Source organism: Cynoglossus semilaevis, chromosome 4, assembly GCF_000523025.1.
Source record: "Cynoglossus semilaevis isolate Cse_v1.0 chromosome 4, Cse_v1.0, whole genome shotgun sequence".
NCBI classification, from domain to species: domain Eukaryota; kingdom Metazoa; phylum Chordata; class Actinopteri; order Pleuronectiformes; family Cynoglossidae; genus Cynoglossus; species Cynoglossus semilaevis.
Window position 1 is genome coordinate 3,948,244 of NC_024310.1, and position 20,168 is coordinate 3,968,411.

Below are 20,168 nucleotides of genomic sequence, written 5' to 3' on the forward strand. Positions count from 1 at the left end.
CCATGTTCTCGGCCGACGGCGCGGCGGCTGCTGGGATGTGAGGACCACACGAGCATGTAATCGAGCAGCACGGGGAGAACGCAATTAAAGTTTCTTTTATGAGCATCCGTACAGAACGTCACAGACGGATCGTTTTACACATGCGTTACAGAACGTCAGAACCCGGGCCTTGATAATGAATCGCTCGTCTTGTTGCTTCACCATTGATTGCTGATTGACGGTTCTGCTTACCCTCCCCCCAAATCACCTGTTCAAAAAGCAGTGGAACAAACATATTGTACAGCATTAAAACACAAGTGACAAATCCTCCTCGCTGCCTTCCAGCCATCTCCGTATCAAGCTGTTAAAGCTGCTGTCAGTGAAATTCAGTTTGGTCAAATCTTTCCTGCAGCTCTTTAATACCACAGCCAGAGCTGATATACAGTAAACTGTCTGATCAGTGACTCCAGTCCCTAAATCTCAGGGCTTGTTGGTAAATCTGGTAGATACTGCTCAGGTACCTCGCAGTACTCCATCCAATCAGGAGTCAGACGTTGACAGAGATGTTTGGGAAGGAAGTGCTGACAGGAGCAGAAGAAGACGTCAGCCCACAGCTGTAGGAAATATTCATATATTAAATCTGGATTAATCACTTTAATTAATTGCAAAAAAAAAATCACTTGTCCCCTTAAAAAAGGATTTTTTTTCATAATTTTATTGAAAGGATTATGTAACTGATGATTCAAAATCAGAACAAACATAATTTAGAAATTTAAACATTTAAAAGACGCATGGTCCTTAAAGGTACAGCGTTAATCACATCAAATTAACATTTATTAAAGTATTCATTTTAACAGTCCTATTTTTCATTTTGAAATTATAAACTGGCTAAAAAGTAAAAACATCTTCACAAGTTGATCCCTACGTTTGTCTCTGTCAGTTTCACAAACTACGGAAACATAATATAACAGATCTGGTGTTTTCAGTGAAAATCCAGTGGAAGTAGAAAAGCTCAGATTAAATTAGATAAAAAGACTCAAACCAGGCTGAAAACTAAAACCTGCTGTGGGTTCATGTCAGGCTTTGTTTTTAATCTTCTGGATCTTTGGATTCTGGATTTGACGAAGATGCATTTGAAGCCGCGTTGGTTCGTCACCTCTGATCTACAGAGCCGATTTGGTCTGTCCCTGAAATCGTCTTATGCGGAAAGGTGAAAGGTCAAAGGAGGGCACCTGTCCCAGGCTCAGTTCACTCAGGAGCTTGCCGATGATTGGTCCAAACTTGAAGCCATGACCTGAGAAGAAGAAGTAACGACAACAGGTCGTTAAGTGACATCAGATCAATCGACCTGCGTTGACCCAACCAAGTCCACGCCCCGCACCTTTGAGTGAGGTGATGGATTGACAGTTCACTTGAATGCACATACAGAGGAGAAGAGCAAAGCTGTCGTGTTGACTGTCACACAGCATCAATTCACTTTAGTGAGCAGCGACCACAATCTGCATAGGGATGATTTGTCTTCTCCTCCCACAGTGGAGGCCTGAGATGAGAGGGCATCTATCATCAAAAAGGCAGCAGCCTGACATTCCCTCCTGCTCAGGTCTGAGAGGAAAATGGTGAATGTCACCGGGGCTGAGGGAATGCAGCCCACTGCCATCTGACAAAGGTCTCCCGTCTCCCCAGGATTCCGTCGAGCTTTGAAGCCATAAAAGCCGGGCTCTGACAGTTTGGCCATGTGAATTTTCATCTCGCCACGAAGAATAATGAAAAAAATAAATAAAAAAATAGTGGAAGCCACAGGATGACTTCGTAGCCATAGCAACCCACCAGTGCTTACTCTAAAGCTCTCGACTTGGCCTTTGATGGCGAGTACACAACGTGAATCAAAATCATTTTTCCTGCTTTTTGAATAGGCCACCTCAACTTGTACTGCATGTTACTCTGAACTACTTCACCGCCGCTGCTAAGAAGCCCTGGCTATTAATTAGCATGAAAGTGAGTCACCCGTTTAACAGAGAGGACGAGGGTGACGGGACTTCATCCTTAGTTCTACTGATGGTAGATGGTACTTTTTGGTTGAATATGAACCCCTTCATGTCCCTCTGTCTGGAGTGGGAACATCTAAAGTGGGAACTTCACAGGTGGTTGTGACATTTGAATCTTTTTAAAGACTCACCACCAGGATAGAAAATGTACTTTACTTCAACAGTTTTAATTTTTTTTTTTTTTAGTTTTTTTTTTAGCTTTTAGATAATATCCAGGGATTTTTGTTTTTATTTTATCTCATTTTAATTTTCTTTTGTAAGTTATTTATTTTTGCTTGTACAACATATATAAGAAAAACATATGAAATGGATTTTTAGTTCCACAGTTTCATATATCGTACAGTTCTGTAATTTTTCTGTATTGTATTACTATATACTGTACATCAAATAAAATGCATTGCTGGGCTAAATGCCCATGTTTCCCTTAAGTAAAAGTTATTTAAATGTATTTGAGTCAATCCTTGATTTTTTTAATTTTTTTTTTTTACTGACATACAACCATCAATAATGACAAAAGTCAGTTTATAATATATTTTATCCCTGTCGTAAAACAGAATTATATTCATCTATGTAGTAATAGTTGGTTGGGGGACGGGGGGAGGGAGGGGCTAAAGTGCAGAGGTGCTGGTTCACATCATTAGCACCAGTGTGATTAATTCGTCCTCCTTTCTTATTGAATTGGATCATAAAATACAATGGACAAGGATCTGGCAGATGTTCAATTTCTACTAAACAACGTCAGAGAGAAAAAGCTCCGCGGTGTAATTATACAGTTCAACGTGTCTCCAGTCAGAAAAGGCTGTGAGGGGAAAAAGGTCTTTGTCGGCGTGATCTAGATAAAGAGACTTTTACAGAAACCTTTGAAACAGACCCTTCATCACAGTGGGGATTGAGACTGAAGACGAATCGAACATTTAAATTAGCAAATTAGTTTTGACAGTTAAAGAAAAAAAGATTGTCATTGGTCGACATCAGGAGATTTTTTTTTTTACAAACAGACAGAAAGGAAGAGTTTTGGACACCTTCAAGTTGCTGTGGGTGCTCTGTGTGAGGCAGAGTGACCTCAACAGCAGGAAACATCCTGACCAGATGGCTCCAGAACTTTGTTGTTCCAGTAAAACTAAAAGATTTTAATCTATCTGTTCAACGTTCAGTAGCAAAATGTTAAAGAAGTGCTTGTCATGTTGTGATTTCTTTTTGTTTTTTTTTTAATTTGTAAATCGTATAGTATCATAAGTTCAGAAATATGGAAATACCTACTTATCTAACTTATATTTTTAAAAAGGCTGTTGTTATAAATTACTTTGATGTTTTCTTCAGGAAGTCTGTTTTGTAAATTTCAATTGGATTTTGATGAGAAGAAAATAAAACAAAATACTCTATCCTGCACAAGACTGAGGATGATTCAACCAAAACAATTTATTCTCAAAAAGAAAAAGTTCTGGGTGAATCAATGACTACAGAAATATATGAAAACAGAAATATAGAAATAGAAAACATTGGAGGTAAAACCTATCATCTTAATCATTGTGAAAACAGAAATATAGAAATAGAAAACCGATCATCTTAATCATTAACTCTTACTGATGCTAATATCGTCCAATAATGTAATGTAAAATAAATGGACCATTCCAACACAATCCCATCTACTAAAAGCAGAAATCATCAAGATGATCTTTTTTTTTCATCCTCTCCAGTATTTACACCTCTGAGACTCTGATCAGGATGCTCTGACACTCAGCCGTCACCAGCCTGTTCAGACATGTACCTTCAGCCGTCGCACTGATTATTTCTGGATTTCACACATGCACACGTCCCTGGCTCTTCACACGCAGCGCTCAGACACACTGGGCTAATATCGTCCAATAATATCGGCCGGTCAATATTATCGGTCAACCCCGCTTTCAATATATATTAGTACTCCTGATGAGACGTCCTGGTGGCACAGTGTCATGTTTTTCATTAATTACAACGATCCACAGATGATAAAGTGTTCATTCCCGTGTGTGACCCAGCAATAACCTTTGACGTGACATAAATAATTTGCCAAGTGCATGTTGTAGCCGTGCAGTGACCCCTCTTGGAAGACAATGACCTTAATTAGCAGAGTGTCACACTTATTACACTGGTGTCAATGAATTCACAGTCACACAGTGTCCACGACTCACCGGCACTTGGAAATAACATTATTACAAGAATGCAATTCAAATTAAAATTCCGGGTTCTTTCTCTTTCTGTTATCCTGCAAGTGGAGAACTGTGAGCTGGTTATTAATTTCAGATATAATTAGGTAAAGGACATGACAGCATGAAGAGATGGAAAAGTGCCAGGACACACTGAAGGTAATTGTAAGAGAGGAAAGGTGTTCTTCCACCTTTCACAATAGACCAGAACTAATTAAAAGTTAAGGATCTATGTTCCCTGAATATGTGAAAGCTTTGGTGAGTCCGACGGGACCCTGTGGATGTTCTGTCGCTCCGTGATAGCAGCGGAATAGCAATGATTCCTTCTCGCAAGATGGCAACTAACGCAATGTGACAAATGTAGCAGTTTGACGGCTGCGGAGCTCGTGAACATGACAGGGCTGTTATTGTGTGATGCGTGGCGTAGAAAACATGACGGCTACGGTCGGACTGATGGCTGAAGTTTTCCTCTGTGTGTTTTTTTTAATAATCGCTGAAGATCTTTCTCCTAATGGGAAAAGTCCGGCTTCTCATAAGAGATCGGACAAAACTTTAAGACTTTAAGTAGCTCGAGTCTGTTATACCACACACCATGTCCCTGATGGCTTAGGACTGGAAGGCCATGGTGTATCAAACCCCTGGCACTCGGGCCTTTTTCAGGCCGCAAACCCTCCAATTCCGCCCCCAACTAGACATCAGTATAATGTCATCTGGACCCTTTGCTGTGAGGTGCACAAAAATACTAATAAATCAACCTGATTAAAATTGTGAGGTACTTTCTAACAAAGTTACTAAAAAGTAACTTTAGAGAAACATGCTGTACCTTTTGTGTTTTTAGGGCTTTAAAAAAACCCAAAAACTTCCTGTCCAGGTGTGGGCACTAAGTCACTGTATTTGAGTCCCAGCAGATGTAAATATAATCATCCAATGCTTCTTGGAGTTGCCTGGATTTGATTTAGCTCCTCGTCCAGTGGATTTGTGCTCGCCTCTGTCCCTGCACAACCTTGTTAGGAGTAAAGCAGACAGGCTTTCTTCTGTGGGCCTTTCAAATGGACCCTCAAATTCATGAGTTTTTCGCCCCTCGAGAAGTGTACCATATATTTTACCACCTCCCAGTCTGAGGCATTCGCTCGTGTCCGTGGCACAGCCTCATTCCAGGCAATCCCGGTAGAGGACTCGAGGGGTTTCTCCAGACTCTCCCCGCTGCCATCGGGCCAGCTGTGAATCATGAGCTGCTTCACAGTTGTGTCTGCAGCTGCTTTAAAACTGGCACAGCTAAAATAAATATTTAGACTTCAGCCAGGCACGTGAGTTTTCTAAACAACTTAAGTTAAGGTGGTACTTGGGAGCCACCTTGTTTGGTTAAGAAAGTGAAAATAAGGAAGTTGTTAAATACAAGCTTTTTTAAGTGAGGAAATGTTCTTGATTGTACAAGAGAGAAATCCATAGACAAATGAAGTTTTTGCAGGCTCCAAATGTAAGCTAAATTGGCCATTCCAACACAATTCCATTTACTAAAAGCAGAAATCATCAAGATGATCTTTTTTTTTTATCCTGTCTAATATTTACACCTCTGAGACTCTGATCAGGATGCTCTGACACTCAGCTGTCACCAGCCTGTTCAGACATGTACCTTCAACCGTCACGCTTATTATTTCTGGATTTCACACATGCACACGTCCCTGGCTCTTCACACGCAGCGCTCAGACACACTGGGCTTGTCTGCTCCCTGCTCCTCCTGAGTGGAGAGGGACAATTCATCCTTATTCAAGTGGCTGCTGCTGCGGTCGTGTCGACAGACCCTCATCATGAGAACATGTCAGGTGAACAAGGAGCTCGCAGCTGTCGCCTTTCATACACCGAAAAAGTGGCCTACTTGACCACACCGCCGTTTGAACAGCACAGGATTGTGTTGGTTTATTTTTTATTTTTTTCACCCGTGAGATTCATTTTGAGATTGTTATTTTTAAAATGTGGCTTGTGTTGAATTAGTCCATTGTTTTGTTGTGTTTCCATGACACCACACTTGATCAGTGCCTTAGTCTGACTTCTTGTGCAGACATTCTCAGAAACCTCGGAGCAAGAGTCGACATGAATAACGATGAGTCTGATTAAGTATTTCCTCAGATAGACTGGTGAATATCTTAAATAAAGCTCCGCGTGCGGATTATTTTAAACACTGCTTTTTTAGAATGTGGCACGGCAAGACTAACAACCTCACATATTTGATGTTCTCTCGGTGTGAATCTGCTTCTCTTAAAATACTATAAAATGACGGTTAAATTGAGAGTTTACAGACTCCTAAACTATGGGTGGGAATATGTGATTTTTCCCTCAAAAATGTCTGGGAATAGGTTTGAAATGATGAATGGATGGATGCATGTTTGGATAGATGGATTGAATATCCATTGGTTAACTTCTCAGTGTTGGTTCTGATGGAGGTCCACATTGTGGCCATACTTGACCTTTTCCTGGTGACTAAGAAACGTCAGTGTGTGTCAAGATTTGAGCTCAGCTTGGCTCAGAACAGGACCAGTGATCCTGTTTTTGTATAATTAATTGCCTTGAGCATGATCGGTGGCGCATCAATATACGGTTCCCTCTCAGCATAATCCCTTTGACAATTAGTTCTACACAGATTAATTTCCTCCAAAGCAGCCTGGGCTGTGCGGCCGCAGCCATTTCCCTCTTCGCTGCCGAGCATATCTGTGCTAATGAAAGCTTGAGGCTCAATCAGGTTTTTCTCCCCAAAGAGTTTCAAATTACCCACTGCTGACAAGTACAATAACCTGATCATGTTTTTATTTTAATGTAATAGGACAACTTTTTTTTTGTTGAAATAATATAGCAAAATATGTCACTCTGGGTTTAATAGTGTTAGCAGTACAGGAAAACTTTAACTTTTTTTTTTTTACTAATTTTTCTGCTGTTTATAACCACTTGTACACAAAAATAATTAAAATTTAACCTCAGTATATGGTCTTTGGTGGGTCGAGTTAATCCTGTTTCACTCAAAAATGAAGAACAGTCTTTACACTGACAAGTCAATGATTTTTCATCAAAGACAGAAAATATAATAAAAAATGCTGTTAAAATGCAATAACTGATCTATTTAATGATCAAATTGACACCTATCCTATTAACAAATGAGTAAAAACTGACACATGTAACAAGAAACTTCAAGTACCTGTATTTTAGGAATAACTTGTTCAGAAACCAACTTTTCCCCTGGTCAAATACCCAAGGATTTGTCTACTCTGTAAACACCGCAGCATTAAACTCTTCTGCTAAAAGCTGTCCTGTTTTAACACCTTCAACCTGTGAAAACTCCCATTTGTTCATCAGCGAAGCCAAAGTTAGACTTCACACATGGCTCCTTATAAATAATTCAGCACACCAACCATCTCTATCTTTTGTTGATATACCGCAATTTCCCACAAGAAGTCAAGTGCCGCTTCATAGTTTGTTGAACAAATATTTGATAAACTTGGCCCCACCTTTTTTTTTAAATATTTATCTGTATAACCCCAGAGGGTGACCATGTTGGTAACTATGATGGTTTAGCTGAATTTTTAACAATTTTGAAATACTTTTGTACTAGTAATAAAAATGTAAATTTAGTTAAAAATGTGTCAGAAGTTACATCGAGTCTGAAAGTCTCATTTTCAGACAAGGTTAAAACTAAAACTTAAAACCACGATAACCTTTAGATTACGTTCATGTTCTGTTGTGTTTTGTGTTCACCTGAAAAGCCCGCTCCAATCACTATGTTCCTGTGTTCAGGGTGACAGTCCAGCACAAAGTGACTGTCAGGAGTTACCTATAAAAACAGAAAAACAAACCATGACTCACAATGACTTCCAGAGAAACGGTTCCACCTTTAACAGGTATCACACAGTACTAGGAACCTTAGAAGAATATGGTGGAACATCGTTTAACATACAGCTCAGTTACTGTATGAAAAGCTGATGAAGCAGATAACCTGGTGGGCTGGATGAACGGGTTCAAATGTTCATCTACATATGTTAACACTACAGTGTATTTCATAGCCCGCAGATGTTTAGGTTTAATTAAGGAGGAGGAGGAAGGAGACTAGTCAGGCACGGCATTAAATAAAGCACAAATATACGTGTCTATATAAGTGTCTGTTGTAGGAAAGGAGAGTAAAACAACGTGGCATTTCTACCCTGTGTCTTTGTGCTGTCACATCAAGACGTTGACGTGAACAGACAGTTGACGGTACAAGGACATAATGCTGTTCTCAGAAACACATTTGTCTCCATGCCGTCTGTGCAGCGGTGTCTGTCCACGTGCGTCACGTGCAGCTGAATGTAAAGTGTTGAACCAGGACAAAGGCAGACGTAGGGTCCTACTTCATGCCTTTTATCTTAACTCTCCTCCCCATCATAAGAATCACTGCTTCTACAACAACACCCTGGCTGTGAAGTGAGACCGATCTGTGACTCTCAGGATTTTTCACTGGCTTTGGACAAGGTCACAGATATTAGACTGTCTTCAGCTCTGCTGTGTGATTGCAACCCTGACACACGAGCGTCTGAGCACAGGAAACACATCAACCTGTGAATTATATACAGGCAGCAGCGCATTTACTGGGCGATGATAAACCTATACCAATAAATGTACTGTTTCCAGAACATCTGAGGGTAAAATAGATAAATTACAAATTGTTTGTCAGATCTAAAGCAAAAATCTAGAATTTTTAACCAATAGGAAGAGGAGGCTCCACTAAAAACAAGCACATAATCTTGCAACGTGTGAGTTTGTCACTGCTGCTTCATAACCATTGTGCAGCAAAAAAATCTTTTTTTTTCTTTTTTGTGGAACAACTGACTTTCAAATTGTTTTTATTCTCCTTTAATTTTCCCCACACTTCTTTATGAATTATAACTAGTTTGACACAACTGATATGTAAATGCAGATGATGCAAACATGATGACACTGAGTTTGAGCACGTACTGTGTACATGCAGCTCTCCACCACTGCAGGTTCAGGGTGCAGGCCAGGGATGCAGCGGGTGATGTAGCGTCGCAGGATGTCAATATCAGACCTGTCTGTCTGCTTGTCCCGCTGGTCAGGGTCTGTGGGGCTGCCTGTGTGGAGGCATATCTGAAACAAGATGACATCAACAAATATATGTTATAATATATGATTTGGCTTTTTTTTATGTGATGATATCCTGGTTTAAAACAAAGGATTTATTGAGTGTTTCTATCAAAATATGCTTTGTAATAGCATTATATTTCCAACCTGTATTGTTAACAGTCATTGAGACTTCAGAGACGGCATCTCATTTTCTTCTTCTTCTATTTTTAAGGTAAAGTTGGAATTTTTCTTTTAAGAGTTTTGTAGAAACAAAAACCTGTTTTTGTAATTTGAATTTTCAACTCGACCTGTGGCCTGACAACTCTCACTGCTTCATGAATCATCACAGCAGATCACCAGACCCTTTTCTTTGCCTTACTTTGCTCACCTTAGCACCAACAACCTACATGTCTTCCTTCACTACATCCATAAATCTTCTCTGGTCTTTTCTTTTTCCTAAAATACTACACTTTCTGCTGTGTGATTGCAACCCTGACACACGAGCGTCTGAGCACAGGAAACACATCAACCTGTGAATTATATACAGGCAGCAGCGCATTTACTGGGCGATGATAAACCTATACCAATAAATGTACTGTTTCCAGAACATCTGAGGGTAAAATAGATAAATTACAAATTGTTTGTCAGATCTAAAGCAAAAATCTAGAATTTTTAACCAATAGGAAGAGGAGGCTCCACTAAAAACAAGCACATAATCTTGCAACGTGTGAGTTTGTCACTGCTGCTTCATAACCATTGTGCAGCAAAAAAATCTTTTTTTTTCTTTTTTGTGGAACAACTGACTTTCAAATTGTTTTTATTCTCCTTTAATTTTCCCCACACTTCTTTATGAATTATAACTAGTTTGACACAACTGATATGTAAATGCAGATGATGCAAACATGATGACACTGAGTTTGAGCACGTACTGTGTACATGCAGCTCTCCACCACTGCAGGTTCAGGGTGCAGGCCAGGGATGCAGCGGGTGATGTAGCGTCGCAGGATGTCAATATCAGACCTGTCTGTCTGCTTGTCCCGCTGGTCAGGGTCTGTGGGGCTGCCTGTGTGGAGGCATATCTGAAACAAGATGACATCAACAAATATATGTTATAATATATGATTTGGCTTTTTTTATGTGATGATATCCTGGTTTAAAACAAAGGATTTATTGAGTGTTTCTATCAAAATATGCTTTGTAATAGCATTATATTTCCAACCTGTATTGTTAACAGTCATTGAGACTTCAGAGACGGCATCTCATTTTCTTCTTCTTCTATTTTTAAGGTAAAGTTGGAATTTTTCTTTTAAGAGTTTTGTAGAAACAAAAACCTGTTTTTGTAATTTGAATTTTCAACTCGACCTGTGGCCTGACAACTCTCACTGCTTCATGAATCATCACAGCAGATCACCAGACCCTTTTCTTTGCCTTACTTTGCTCACCTTAGCACCAACAACCTACATGTCTTCCTTCACTACATCCATAAATCTTCTCTGGTCTTTTCTTTTTCCTAAAATACTACACTTTTATTTTGCTGAAGCCAACAAAAAAAAAACACTAAAGTAAACACACAAAATTCTGGATACATTTTTTTAGGAGTCGACCTGAAGAAAAGACCAGAGAACATGAACATGGGATGACACGCACACATGCGCACACACACAAACACACACACACATTGTGACTAATTACAATATTCCTCTCTGCTTCATTTTCCTCCAAATGATGTTAAATGGTCTTCTCGCTGGGCGTACAGTAGCTGTGGTGACGTTGGTTCAGTGTGAATAATAAGACGTGGCATCGCCATCTGTGCCTCCCTCTTTTCTACGCATGTGGTCTGCTATTAGTCTGTGAGCTCCCGCTGGCCTGCCACAGTGCCCAAAATAGAGATGTGCCATCAAACCCAACACTGCTCCTACTCCAACTCCTCTGATATTCGCGTTGGACATGTTTCATTTGACAGTTTGACTATTGTACTTTAGATCTGTGTTTAACTTGCAGAAATTGGAAGAAATGCTGCCCCAGATTTGCCATTTGTCATGAGATATTCAGTCATTTGTATAAGTGCTAACACTAGAGTGTAATAATCCAGATTGTGCGAACAAAATTTGCAGCCAAAAACAGTGTCTTTTCTGACCGGGATCCACAGAACAAAATCATAAATCCAAGTTATCTATAAGAGACCACCATTTTTCAGTTGGACAAAACATCCAAGTGCTTAGACTTTGACTCCAGTGTTTGACAATCCAGAAAACTTTTCTAGCCAATTTGAATGTAAAGCTGAAGTTGACAAAGTGTTTGTTCTTAGTCCCAGTTTAACGGGGAGTTAGCAGCTCAGTTGAGACGACTGTAGATGGAAAGAGATTCTCTGCCAAAACGGGAGCTTGTTAACACTGACTGAACACTGTAAACAATGTAGGTCACTTGGCCGTGATCTGGTGACACAAACTCAACAAACAACACACACATACCAAGCTTTTTGTTCCTTCCAAATATATAAATATAAAATATATTTAAAATATAATATTTATTATATACAATATAATTCAATATAACACTCAAAACATATTTTTTCTGTATTGTATATACATATATTTTATGTATGATAGAATATATATTATTATATAATATATACATTATGCATGTACAAATCCAGTTAATAAATTAAATAAAAATGTGGTAATATGTGAATTAAACTTTAACATTTTGGCTGGTTGTAAAATGGTTTTGAGAATAAAATAGAAACTCAAGGAGTTTTTCTAAAATAAAATCTTAAATATGCCAGTTTGTTTCACCAGTCAGACAAAAACACCACATCCAATATTGATTACTGTGACTGCCTGGTCGCCAGCTTTTCCCACAGACCACACCATTAACTTCAAGTGGTCTCAAGAGCAGACATACACGTCAGAATATGTCTTAAAAACCTTCCACCGACAGATTTGTCCTCCAGCTAAAACAGGCATTAGTAAAACCCTCCTCTTTATATACAAGGCTACACCAACATCAACTCCACCCTCCTCACAACATCACCTTTGGACTTGAGCTGTTCGTCTCAGGTTATGTCAGTTGGGGTGACGCACCTTCATTAGACCTGGATACTCCTGGGATGGGAGGCCGTAGATGTGGTCCATTGTCTCTTTACTGTCAAGTTGAAGGAAACTGGGAAACCGTTTGTTCACACTGTACGACCCGGGAACCTTCTCTTTCCAGTAGCAGACATTAATCTTGGTCACCTAACACAGAAAAAAAACGTGTTAAGCAATTACAAACCAGCAAATCACCTGATTGTTGTTTGGAACTTGACCATATATCTTTAAATAATTTATCTCACTGAGGAGTGATGAGTAAACTGTTAATGTCTGGCTTCATAGTTACTCATTAACACTGGCATTCTGTCACACTTTCTAGGTCCATTTTACACTTTGTTAAGAAACTTTTCTTTTGTACTTTTGTCCTTTCAACACTGTTTGTCAGATGTGATTTGAGAATAAGGAAATTAAATCATCGATTTGCCATCACACACAACCAACACAACCCTCAGTGTTTGTGTTTGTGTGGTCTCTGAGTCTCTCAGTCCACAAAATCAGGTCATATTATACTTCAATGCAGTGAACATCTGTACCAAATTCCGAAGCCTTCCCTCAGGGCACTGCCGGTTTATTTTGTTGACAGATCCAAAAAATGTGTTTGGACAACGCCATGATCCTCACCTTTGAACTTTACCAAGGAAAATGAAATCACCTTATTGCTGTGACCAAGGGATTATTTTTCTGCCAGTTGAGATGAAATTAGACGTGGATTTACTGTCCCTAAGAGGAAATTCATTTCCACAGCACAGTCCAGTCCAGTTCAGACAGACATATAACACCCTTCGTATCTTCAACTGCTTCATCCTGTTGAAGAGTTCTCAGGGGAGCTGAGACTGTTTAGGCCGACTGACCTTGTACCTAACTTGTGGATGACTAAATTTTATGACAGATTTCTAGTGTTGTCCTGATGATAATGATAAGAGTATTTATATTTATGTACATGCAATACCAAGTATCGCCACTGATAGTTCTTTAGGACTGGTTTCAAAGAATATGCAATGAACAGTAAGATAAGATAAGATAAGATAAGATAATGATAAGAGTATTTATATTAAGGGGAAAAGAAAAGAAAATATTTCTGTAGTTAACAAAAACTCTTCAAACTGACACCGTCATCGCATTAAATATTATTATAAATAAATCCAACAATAGAATTAATAAAAATAAAATTATTAGAAAAAGTTAAATGCAATGAACCCTTTCTGCACATTTGTGTTACTTAGACTATGAAACATGTTTTTTTATTTATGCCTGGTGTATAATGTACTGTGCGGTTTACAGCCGGGTAGTGAGAACTGCTATGATGTATGTTTTGAAGACAGTGGAACTGTCCTTGAGATTTGGTGGCAGAGCTGAATAAGAGCTATCTGGTTGCACAGGATTAGAAAGAAGCATCTCAGAGGATTAGTCATGGGTGAGTGGAGTGGGGGTGGGAGGTGGGGGTAAGAGAGATAAGGTTGACTGTTTTGACACATGCTAAGCCAAGATAGTGGATGTAAAGAACAAAAGATGCTGGAGATGGAGCCACCAGGTAGACGAAAGAATTGCAGAAACAATTCAGACCAAACTGAAAAACAAAAAAGAAGCCCTAGGTCTGTTGGGCAGCACCATAGAGAGTGATGACAACACCTGAAAACAAACCAGTCTAAATCAAACCAGTCTAAATCAGAAAGGTGAACTACTCTGTGGGTCGTCAAATTGTGTGTTAGTCAATGAAGAGTTGATTAGTTGACAAATTACTGTGTTGTTATAAAAATGTCACGTTTGTGGAGGAAATAGAGGGGAAGCAAACACGGAGGAACATCCATGAACTATTCATACAATAGAGGAGGATAGAGAGGAAAAAAAAAAAGCTTAGAGTTGCTTTAAAAAGAAGACCTGGCAACCTTGGTTGCTGAATGTGGGCTTTTGTGGAGAAGATGAATGCAGTTCAATTACTTAAATATTCATTCTTACACTAATCAATACAACACTTACTCCCCGCGAGAAGCCTTGAACCGTAATGAAAACACACGGGCACGGAATTGGCAGTGTGACTTCAACACTGCAACTTCATGTTGGGTGAAGAGAGCAACACAAAAAAATAACAACACCCAGACGCCTACCTTCTCAGCCTTTTCTTTTTTTTCCCTCATTCAAATAAAAGTGCAATTACAAAATCAGCGCAGCGGCAGTAAGGTGCGAATTAGGATTTAATGTAACGTATTCACGGTGATACATCTGAAGGTAGCAATAATAAGAAGGCGTTGTTCACTAGCTTTCAGCGTAATGAACTATCCGACCATGCACTTGTTTCCAGGGACCATAAAAATTCAGACAGAATTCTCTGGCCAGCCAATAAAGTCTGAGTCTATGCTTTTCTACCAGTTCACTCAGGCATGGCGTACCACAGCCCCCCCAGCCTGCTGCAAGCCTGAATAATGCAATTCCAATATCTACTCCAGCTCTCTACTCTAACAGCTGTCTGCTTGTTTACCCATTACTTTCTCTTTCGGAATGTGTGGCAAACTGCAAGATGGGAAAAAAAAAAGTGCGCTGCTGACTGTGTCTGAATCCAAATGTTGGGGCTTTACTGCACTTACAGGCATAAATAATATAATATGGGCTTATTCTTATATTACTGAAAATAATATCAACCATATTAGTGTTTTAAATCATTCATCCTGGTATTTCTTTCCAATAACGGTATACGGTGTAAAAAGAATACAAATGAGTGTTTGTTTGTTTTTATTTTTTTAACATCCCTAAAGTAGAATCCAAATATTCTTAGCATCCTCAAAACAGCAGTTTCTGACAAACTTTGAGCATAATGAGGATCTCATGTTCTCATCTTTTTATTTTTATTTCTATGTTGCGTAATTTAACACAGTTAATGAGATGTACATGGTCAATTTAATTATTTTTTATTTGGCATGTACAGCAAAGGTTAGTTTTAGACTCGTATTGGTCTTTTTGTGGACAGGAGTGTCAGTCCCACTCCAATCCAGTGAGATGACTGCTGATATATATATATATACATATATATATTTTAATATGTTTTATTCTTAAGCTCATTTTTCTAATCATGTGAGAACTCTTCATTCCTGAAACATGAGAGCTCGGTTATTTTATGATAAAATTATGGTCTGTATTTACATTGTACCTTGACAATGGGATGTCTAGGTACTGTGTTCATCCTGTCCCTGTGTAGGTGTTGGCCTTATTTCCAACAATTTAATTTGTATGTGTTCATTTGGACATTTTTCAGCAACAACAAAAACACAGCAGATCTTAAATTGAGACGGTTATTTTTCAAAAATATGGCCTTGCAAAATATTATTAATGTTATTATAAAATACATGTGCTGAATTAACGCATCATTAAACTTCTGTGTCAACACTGCATGGCCTCAAACATATGTCATGTTGATGGTGATGCAGAAACACAGTAAAGCTAACGTTCACAGCTTTGTCATTTCAGAAGGCAGTTGTGTTCACATCGGCATAGGTTGAAAAATATTTATAGTTTAGAACGTGACCCATCAAACCTGGACTGTATGGAATCAGAACTGGATCATATCACTCATATTATATTGCTGACTTCCTGAGATGGCCTCAGTTTCACCTGTGTCGTGATCACATTAGCAGCTGTGGAGGTCTGCACACAGACCCAGCAGACTGTAATTTGAAAAGTCATGGTTAGACAGTTCTTTGAATGGATCGTTTCTTTGTACCTGTAGTGGAAGCTGAAGGCCAGTGTGGGCCAGCAGTTTGTTAGCCCAGGGTCCAGCGGTGATGACCACACTCTTAGCCTGGTAAACACCAGCTGTAGTCGACACTGTCACAACGGGACCAGGCTTGATGTCTATGACTTTCTCTTTGTCTCTGATGATTCCGCCTAACTTCTCAAACTGCCTCTGTAAAGAAATAGGAATCAGTGGCAATACATCAATAATACATAAAATTATGTAGCGGGCCCCATTTGGCCCACGGCCCTTATTTTGGCATATGTGACCTCCAACTCCTATGGTGATCTTTATTTTACTGCATTATTATAACATTTTACTAGTTACTTTTTTTTTATACAGACCATGTAGCAAGGATATAAATCATTTATATACAAATAATAAACACTGTCCTTGCATCAATGAATAGATGTGATGAAATCATTTCAGCTTTTATCTCATGTAAATACTGATGAAACAGGCTGTTCAAAAGCAAGTCATTCAAAATACATTATATAATAAATTAGATATTTTAAAATGTGTCATGGAAATATAAATCATAAAACATACTGTATATAAGTTCAAACTTAATTACACTTTGACTTTTCTTTGGGATAACCAACTATATCAAGACAATCACGTCTGAAACGCTTCCATTTGCTGGAATGGAAGCAAATTTCATTATGATGTCCTCAGCAGGTTGACAGGCTGATGACTGCAAAAAAAAAAGAGATTATTCTTACACACCGATATATTATCAGGAATATACACAGAACAGACGTGTGCTGCATTTGGACAGATAATTCCATACACAACACTGCTCTTATAAATGCATCTAAGATTACAAAAAGAAATTTGTATGTGGTACATCATGTTTTTTATCAGCTTGTTATTGCGGATGCAGATAGATTTACTGGTGCATTGTAGGATTTACTGCACCAGAGTTACACAGCTGGACTGGAATTGGCTACTGAGAAAAATGTAATAAATAATTAATTATAATGCCTCTAATTGATATGATACCTTTTTAAAAATTGTTTACCACTACAAATAAACACAAAATGTTTTACCCATTTCTGAATTTGGAGATTAAAAAAAGGAAAAATATATATTTTAATTATAAATATGTATTTATTTTTTATATTAATAAACACATTTATAAATAAGTATAAAAAAGCACCTGTTTTTATGAATTCCTAACTGACGACAGCACTACATTTTACAGAGCCTCTGTACAATCTGTCAATCTGCAGTGTTTGTCTTTGACCTGGTATCATGGACGGCGCCTGCTCTCCTTCAGCCCTTTGTCTCAGTGCTGACAGACCACGATAATGTGAATTTATTGTTGAAGATACTGACGCTTTGGGTTGTTATTGGATTAAAACGACACCCACGAAAAAAACAAACAGACGATGTGTTTGATGTTTGTCTGCCTTGTTGTCTTTCTAGTGCTTGAAATTAGATTTTCTCCTTCGAATTCTTCATGATTTCCAGAGTTCTCAGATTTCAGGTCCTTAACCTGCAGTTCACAGTCACAGCTCACGTTCTGCTGCAGAATCGTCGACAAAGAGTGACTCTGCTGCAAACACTAAGCCCCAGCCTAACGTCTGCTTTAATCAGCCATTATTAATCCTACATTTCTTACACAACATATTGATAAACGTTATTTTAAGTAGCATATCTTTCTACAGTAAAAAACAAAACTGTAAAAAACGAATTTCTCCCCTTGACCAACTGCATATATACTATAGAATATAGGAGAAAAGTTTAGCTCCACCTGCGCAGTCCTGAGTGCACGATCAGCGAAGAGAACTCCAGCCTTTATATCCACCACAGCTTCATCTCCTTCAGTCAAGTTGAAGTGGGGGATGTGCTGGTTGAAGTTGTCAGGAGTCAGAGCCACACTAGGAATCTTATTTTTCTGCAGTGTGCTCTTGAACATCTGGTATGAATGGCTGTCTTCTGGTCCCAGCACCAGCAATCCTGTTTGTCTACGTAAGACATCAGGGAAGATAGATTCATGCATGCATTATATCCAAATGTATTTCTTGTAGAGGTTAGTATTTCCGGCTTGGCTCATATACACAAATAATAAACTTATGTGGTTTTTGTTGGCAAATATGGAGAAAGATTTCTTCCATCTTACAGTTACAGTTTTTAGTTTTCTAGATTGCAGGCATATTCATGTGAGCAATAAAAGGTTGGCCTTTAGTAATGAATAATGGGGATGATTGTTACTTTACAGCAAAGACAAGATCACATTCAGCTGTTGTTTTGGATTAAAATGTTGGCCTTTGTTGAGACCGGTTGTTCCACTAACTTAATATGTCACCACTCAACCATCACCCAAAAGTAATTATTCCAGTCAAGTCACTTTAGAAGTGTTTTGCTGTTTTGGTTGTGCTGCTTGATAAAGAAACAACACCTTCTGCCTGAGGCCATTGACCCAAACAGAACCAAATTATTATTATTGCAGGAGTGCAGGCCTGACTATCACTGCTGTTTAATGTTTTGAACATCATGATTCTCAAACTGTTTCACCATATTGCCCTGTCTTTATTGTATCAGTTTAGTGAAAATCTATTCAATTTGCAATTGATTCACCAAAATAATTCCTTATTGACATTTTTTTCTGCTTTTATTGCCTACTTAATCATCCATTTTATAAAATCGTCCTCTGGATCTTCATTCTTTAACCTACACTGACCCTTGAATGTCAGCGCTTAAGTCCCTGCTTGTAATGAACGGGAATTAACCTTTAAGATAATCTTATCTTGCGTGGCTGTGCATTCAATTCCCAGTTCGTCGCCATGCTGCTGATTACTACAGAGTGAAAGGTTGTAAAACATGGGCTCTTACTCAGTAATCTGCACGATAGATGGGTGGCTAAAACTTGGCCAGCAGTGTTTCCTGAGGGCTTCTGCAACCTTTGTTAGTAGCTGTGGGTTGCAGACGGGCCAAGCCATGTCTAAAGAAATCTATCAGCGGATTTTATGACCCTAACCCTGGGTTTGAAGATGTCCTGCTATTGCAATTTCACATGTATTTTATTTTAGATCAAATTAAAAATGACATGGATTTTTAGCATTAATATAATATTGGCCCAAACCCTAACGCTACTTATGATGTACTGCAAGTAAATTTATGAGTCAGTTAAATTAGTCAGACTGAAAGACGTACTTTTACATTATATTAAAACAATTAAAAAATACTCATACACCTTTAACTCGCATATTGATTTTTATATTGAGGCAAATGCATGGAAAACGGTAATAAAATAATGACAGTAAAATTGCTTCATTTGCCCTCTTGGTTTAATGAGACAGGCCCCAGGTGTGGATATGATTGTAAATACGATGCCTCGTTTAGTCTGACCTATTTAAGAAGGTGACCAGTAGCACTAATTCACTCTGTGTGTGTGCACACATGTCGACATACAGAGAGAAGTCATAAAAATGTCTTGCGCCGAGAATTTAGCATCACTCTGGGGCTTATTCGGTGACTACATCTGCCCGGAGGCAGCAGCTGGAGCATTGCTCACACCAGCCTTGACTTTTCTCATTATAATGCAGAGAATTTTTTTTCACCAGCCCAAGGGCACAGGTGGCTTTTAAGATGAGGACCCATCAGTCATAAGCTGTAGATGAGTGCGCAGGGTCAGAGAGGTACACTGTGTTTCTAGAGAGCATCATGTGAGTGTGGCGTTCTGTCATGGGTTGTTACCCCGAGACACAAATAATAAATTAGTATTAGTCATTTATTCGGCAAACCTTAAAATCAAGTTGGGGAACTTGCAGTGCAGACTGGTGGTTGCATAAAACTGAATTCAACCATCTGGCTTGTATGTGTACAAACTGCTGGCTGCTATTTGAATGCACACCAAGGGATGAACAAAGCCGCCGTCTCACATTCAAAGGCATGGAATCTGTCAAATTCAGTGACGCTGGAGGTAATGAGAAAGTCATACATTTCTGCTTACTGTGGATTGAGTCGCAGCTCTTGTGCTTGCATCGCACCTTGAACGTGACAAATCTCTGTGTTCTGTTGAAGCTTTTGTTATGTT

The 20,168-nt window shown here is 38.8% G+C and overlaps 1 protein-coding gene across 1 annotated transcript in view; it reads right to left on the minus strand.

Annotated features, from left to right (window-relative positions):
• Window positions 1-795: 795 nt before the first annotated feature.
• The window catches only part of pipox (pipecolic acid oxidase), a 20,614-nt gene continuing 1,241 nt past the window's right edge, over window positions 796-20,168 (minus strand). Inside the window, exons 3-8 of the mRNA XM_008308662.3 lie at window positions 17,883-18,096; window positions 16,115-16,297; window positions 12,394-12,546; window positions 10,240-10,389; window positions 7,952-8,027; window positions 796-1,273 (exon numbers count right to left, since the gene is read on the minus strand). Coding sequence (XP_008306884.1) covers window positions 1,143-1,273; window positions 7,952-8,027; window positions 10,240-10,389; window positions 12,394-12,546; window positions 16,115-16,297; window positions 17,883-18,096 — 907 coding nt within the window. The 3' untranslated portion in view covers window positions 796-1,142. The remainder of the gene's footprint in view (window positions 1,274-7,951; window positions 8,028-10,239; window positions 10,390-12,393; window positions 12,547-16,114; window positions 16,298-17,882; window positions 18,097-20,168) is intronic.